Source organism: Octopus bimaculoides, chromosome 23 (genome assembly GCF_001194135.2).
Source record: "Octopus bimaculoides isolate UCB-OBI-ISO-001 chromosome 23, ASM119413v2, whole genome shotgun sequence".
Lineage (NCBI taxonomy): Eukaryota > Metazoa > Mollusca > Cephalopoda > Octopoda > Octopodidae > Octopus > Octopus bimaculoides.
Window position 1 is genome coordinate 24,653,803 of NC_069003.1, and position 6,565 is coordinate 24,660,367.

Genomic DNA, 6,565 nt, shown 5'->3' on the forward strand with positions numbered 1-6,565 from the left:
GTGCATCTCATGTGCCACCCGCACAAGAACCAGTCCAGGGGCACTGGCAACGATCTTACTTGGCTTGCCGGGTCTTCTCACGCACAGCACATTTCCAAAGGTCTCGGTCAGTAGTCATCGCCTCGGTGAGGCCCAATGTACGAAGGTCTTGCCTCACCACCTCAGCCCAGGTCTTCCTGGGCCTACCTCTTCCACGGGTTCCCTCAACTGTTAGGGTGTGGCACTTTTTCACGCAGCTATCCTCATCCATTCTCACTACATGTCCATACCAGCGCAATCGTCTCTCTTGCACACCACAACTGATGCTTCTAATGTTCAGCTTACTCAGTAGGACTAAAATCAAGACCTTTTGAAGGACAGTTGTGCTCAGTGTGGGCCAGTGGCCATCCGGTTTGTGAAGGCAATGGTAAACCACTCCAGTATCCTTGTCAAGGAAACACTATGAGAAAGTCAGTATAAAGTTGTTGTTGTTGGCACTCCGTCGCTTACGGCGTCGAGGGTTCCAGTTGATCTGATCAATGGAACAGCCTGCTCATGAAATTAACATGCAAATGGCTGAGCACTCCACAGACATGTGTACCACACACACATACGATGGGCTTCTTTCAGTTTCCGTCTACCAAATTCACTCACAAGGCTTTGGTTGGCCCAAGGCTATAGTAGAAGACACTTGCCCAAGGTGCCATGCAGTGGGACTGAACCTGGAACCATGTGGTCGGAAAGCAAGCTTCTTACCACACAGCCACACCTCTGCCTAAAAAATTTTTCATTTCTTTTTGTCTTTGATGGTGAAGATGTGACAGGGTGTACATGCAAGTTACAGAGAGGTGTCTATAGTGAAGACTAGAGACTGGATTTAATATACAGAGAGGTGTCTATAGTGGACTAGGGATAGGATATAATATATTGGCATGGATCAGTGGTTTGAGCATTGTGCTCACAATCAGGAGGTATTTAGTTCAATTCCCAAACCGGGCTGTGTTTTGTGTTTTTGAGCAAGACACTTTATTTTACATTGCTCCAGTTCAGTCAGATGTAGAAACGAGTTGTGACATCACTGGTACCAAGCTGTATCAGGCTTTGCGTTTCCTTTGGACAATATTAGTGGCATGGAGAGGAGAGGCTGGTATGCATGGGCAACTGCTGGTCTTCCATAAACAACCTTGCCCAGACTTGTATTTTGGAAGGGGATTTACTAGGTGCCATCCCATGGTTATTCATGACCAAAGGGGGTCTTTACCCTTTACATACAACCTACAGGGATGAGTGGTTACACAAATACACAAACAACGTTATCAAATGGGTTAAATGGATGCTACCCAGGGATGCTATGAATGGTCCTAAATGTGAAATGACAGCAACATTTAACAAATGAATGCCGTTATGGAGACCTGCCAAAAGTTAGCAAGAAGATCAGGCAAAGATGGCCATGACTATCTGGTCACTGCACGTGCCACCCTGAACTGGAAGCATCCAAATTAGTCTTGTGGAACCCACTTCTTGGTGATGTAGGAAGAGAAAAACGTCTTCACATTTACATTGACGACTTGATCACAGACAGTAGCCTGGAGTGTATCCAAGACCTTAAGGCAACGATGTTGGACCGAGAAGTTTGGTTGGTGGACTTTGTTGTTGCAGTCTGGGTTTGAACCCAACCACATTAATAATAATAATAATAATAATGATAATAATAATAATAATAATAATAATAATAATAATAATAATAATCCTTTTTATTAAAGGCACAAAACCTGAAATTTGGAGGGGAGGTGACAAGTCAATTACATCAACCCCAGTGTTTCACTGGTACTTAATTTATTGACCCCCACCAAAAGAATGAAAGGCAAAGTAGACCTCAGCGAAATTTGAGCTCAGAACGAAGCAACAGGTGAAACAACAATAATAATAATAATAATAATAATATACAACATTCATGAATGCCTGGTAGACATATACCTGTGCATGGTATACAAATTTACACATACTTGATACAGACACATACATGTATTTTAATACGTAATGTATATGGTACACAGACACACATACAAATACATGATATCCATTTACATGTACGTGATGTGTTTTGGTGATTTTTTTTCAACTAGAGGGAATGACAAAGAACCAAGACTTCTGGCAGTTTGCTGTGCTTGAGAAATCATATCAAGCTAAGTAAAATCATTGTTGTCCTTGCACACAACCATGTCCCCTGCATCCCTCTTCAGCTGAGTGATCCTAATCTTGCAGGCTCACGGGTGCTGGTGCCATGTAAAAAGCACTTGTGCTGAGTCTAGAACATTTACCCCACCCCATGGACAATGACTCCACCCAGGACAATTACCCCTGAGGACAACAGATGATAATTTAAAACTTTTTAATATACTGGAGAGGGTGTTATTGCAACAATTCCACTGTGGGCACACAGGAATGTCCAGAATGAAAGCTTTAATGAGGAGTTTTGTATATTGGCTGACTGTAAACAGAGACATTGAGAAATTGGTGAAAGCATGTAGAGGTTGCGCATTGGCAACCAAAGCACCACCAGTAAAATTCCAATCGGGGCTGGAGAGTGAGAGTCCATGGTCCAGCTAACATATCGACTATGCTGGACCAGTGAATGGCGCATACTATCTAATCATTATGGATAGCTATACAAAGTGGCCAGAGGTGTGCAGATGTAATAAACCCACAGCAAAGACTTCAATAAAGTTCCTACTTGAGTTATTTGCTCAATATGATGTTCCAGATACATTAGTTTAAGATAATGGAACTCAATTCACGGGATATGAATTAAGAAATTTCTGCAAAATACCTGCCATAAAGCACATCTTCACCCCACCCTACCATCTGAGGTCAAATAGGCAAGCAAAAAGATTTGTCGACACATTCAAAAGAGCTCTAAGGAAAGCTAGGAATGAGCTAGATAATGATGAGGCACTAACGAAATTTTTAAGAATATATATGGCGTTAGGAAGGGCATCCAGCTGTAGAAACTCTGCCAAATCAGACTGGAGCCTGGTGTTGCCATCCGGTTTCACCAGTCCTCAGTCAAATCGTCCAACCCATGCTAGCATGGAAAGCGGACGTTAAACGATGATGATGATGATGATGATATAGAATTATGCCAATCCAAATACTAATTCAGGAAAGTCACCAGCAGAGTTAATGTTCACACTTAAAATAAAATCGACCTTTGGTAAATTATTGCCAGGAAAAAATACATCTAAAGGAAAGACAAAAAATACATTTGAAGGAAATACAAGAAATATTACAAAACATTTTGAAGTAGGAGATAAAGTTCATTTGAAAAATTACAAAAATGGTAAAGAAGGCTGAGAGGATGGCTGTGTAATCAAAAGATTAGGTAACATGATCTATTTAATTAAAGGACAGTGTTCAGAACATAAGAGACACCTCAACCAGTTAAAGATGTGACATACGGAAGAACAAAGGGTAATATCAATGGAAATCTTCTATGATATGTCTGAAGTGCCAGCTCCAAGAGATATGGAACCCCATAGAAAATGAAAATGAAAACAGACTGAATATCTGGAAGTAATACTTAAATGAAAAAAGATATTAAATTTTCAAGAAAAAAAAGAAAGAACAAGAGTACTAACTACAACAAAAAGAAAAGTACAGTGTGCAATGAACAAGACTACCTTAACAGTCAGGTAACAATTAAGATACAATAGCTAAAATAAATAAAAGTGGGAGTGGTGCTGGAAGAAATGGAAAAATAAAAGAGGGTGTAGTGCTGGAAGGAATAAAAAAATAAAAATAAAATTCCACTTTCTCACAGTAGTCAAAATCTCAAAAGGGGAAATGTTGTGATGAGAGTTATGATACCCACTTGCAAGAGATAGACTGGTCTAAGTAAAGTATAAATATTAATGATCCAGGTAAGTTAGAGATTCAGAGTTTAGAGTTGAATGAAATTTGTGTTAGTTCGCTGTGAAGTTGGAAGGTATTGGTTGGCTTAGTTCACAAGGAATATTAATTGTTGCTTTGTAAAGAGATTTGTTAGCTTGTTAGTTTGGTTTTACTGTTGTCTGGTTATCTTCTTTATTGTACATAACAAATTACATTACAACACTTGGGTCGGAAGAGTAATTACATTACAACATGTAACTACATTACAACACTGGGTCTGAAGAGAAATCCTAGCCTTATGGCTAAAGGTGATGATGTTCTATCAAGCCATGTTCCAATAATACCTGTACTAACTGTGATGTATGTTTTTTTTTTTTGACAGATATTTTAATTGTTCGAGCTTTGTATGACTTCGACGCCATTACCGAAGAAGACCTTTCATTCAAGAAAGGGGATCGCATGAAAGTTGAAGATAATTTGTAAGTCGACGATTAAACATCATCTTCATCATGATTACTAACTGCTGTTCTCGCTATTACCACCATCCTCATCTTCCTCATCATCATTCCATTGCCTTCATACTCATGTAAGACATACACGTATAATTAGACATACACACACACACACATGCAAATGTATGGCATACACATACACTGAGACATACATACACACACATGCAAATGTAAGGCATACACATACAGTTAGATACACACACATATGCAAATATACAGGCATACACATGTATGCACAAATACATACACACATATATATTAAGACAAATATGCGTACACTTGTGCACATATTCACACCCACATACACACATACACACAAACAACTGTAACGTATACTTGTTGTTGGCATTCCGTCGCTTACGACGTCGAGGGTTCCAGTTGATCCGATCAACGGAACAGCCTGCTCGTGAAATTAACGTGCAAGTGGCTGAGCACTCCACAGATACGTGTACCCTTAACATAGTTCTTGGGGATATTCAGTGTGACACAGACTGTGACAAGGATGACCCTTTGAATTACAGGCACAACAGAAACAGGAAGTAAGAGTGAGAGAAAGTTGTGGTGGAAGAGTACAGCAGGGTTCGCCACCATCCCCTGCTGGATCCACGTGGGGCTTTAGGTGTTTTCGCTCAATAAACACTCACAATGCCCGGTCTGGGAATTGAAACCGCGATCCCATGACCGTGAGTCCGCTGCCCTAACCATTAGGCCATTGCACCTCCAACGTATACTTAGACATACACACCCACACTCACACACGCAGGTGTAAGGTATACACATATAGTTAGACACACACACACACACACACACATACACATAAACATATATTATGCAGACAAATATGCCTACACTTGTGCACATGTCCACACACGCACACACATACACATGCATCCACTCACACACACACACAAACACAAAAACACACACATACATTATATCTGTTTTGTTCTCAATTCCAGGCAGAGCAACGACTGGTGGGTTGCTTACCATTTAGGGACGAAAGTCAGTGGTTATATTCCCAGTAACTACGTCATTAAAGATGATAACTCCATTGAGGCACAGGAGTAAGTATATTTTTTTGCCTTTTAATGATGTTGATCTGGGTAGTGGAAAAGTAAGGGTTATGACCACTTTTTTGAACCCACCAAAACTGCTGACAGAAAGGGAGTAAGTTAACCCTAGACAAGACACTAGGTCTACAAGTGTTTGTAATGAACCAGAGTAGAAGTAAGTGCATATAATGATGTAGTAGTGTAGAAGTGTATACATAGATGAAGCACTGCAGAAGTGTGTATAAAATGAAACAGGATAGGAGAAAGTGTATATAATGGTGGAGTATTGAAGAAGTGTTATTTAATGATGAAGCAGTGTAGAAGTGTGTATAAAGAAGAAACAGTATAGGAATAAGTGTATATAATGATGGAGTATTGTATAAGTGTTATTTAATGATGAAGTAGTATAGAAGTGTATGTAATGATGAAGCAGTGTAAAGTAAGTGTATGTAATGATGAAATAATGTGGAAGTGTATATCATTAATATCAGTGTTGAATTAAGTGTGTGACTTTTGTCTTTAGCTTTTTCAAGCTTTTACTTGGATGGGGTGAGGCAGCTAGTAGTTATCTAGGTACACTACAAAAGGTATCTAGGTACATGGTAAGGTCCATCTAGGTGTACCTTTAAGGATATCTAAATGCACTTTTAGGGATATCACAGTGCATTGTTAGTGGTATCTATGTACACTGTGTATTTTGAGACATCTAATTCAGCCTTAAGCACACTGTAGGTGCATTGTATCACTGTATGAGTTTTCTCCCTTGTAGTAACAGAGCAATGACAAGAGAGATACTTCTAGAGAAATTGCAGTGTGCAAAAGATTAAGGTTTTATAAACTCCACACTAATGTTTTTAAGTCGCTTTAAAAAAATCCATGTTATTCTTAATTTTGTTACATACAAGTATGATTGATAAATCAAAGTAAAATAATTTTCTCTAAATTTTAACTTTAAACGACAGTTTTAAGTTCCATTTCAGTGCAAAGTGTGTCAGTAATTCTTGATATATTGATAGGCGCAAGAGTGGCTGTGTGGTAAGTAGCTTGCTTACCAACCACATGGCTCCGGGTTCATTCCCACTGCGTGGCACCTTGGGCAAGTGTCTTCTACTATAGCCTCGAGCCGACCAA

The 6,565-nt window shown here is 39.5% G+C and overlaps 1 protein-coding gene across 1 annotated transcript in view; it reads left to right on the plus strand.

Annotated features, from left to right (window-relative positions):
* Positions 1–6,565, plus strand: part of LOC106880553 (tyrosine-protein kinase SRK2) — a 59,772-nt gene that overhangs the window by 41,350 nt on the left and 11,857 nt on the right. Inside the window, exons 3-4 of the mRNA XM_052975909.1 lie at positions 4,253–4,349; positions 5,342–5,446. Of these exons, the coding sequence (XP_052831869.1) occupies positions 4,253–4,349; positions 5,342–5,446 (202 nt within the window). The remainder of the gene's footprint in view (positions 1–4,252; positions 4,350–5,341; positions 5,447–6,565) is intronic.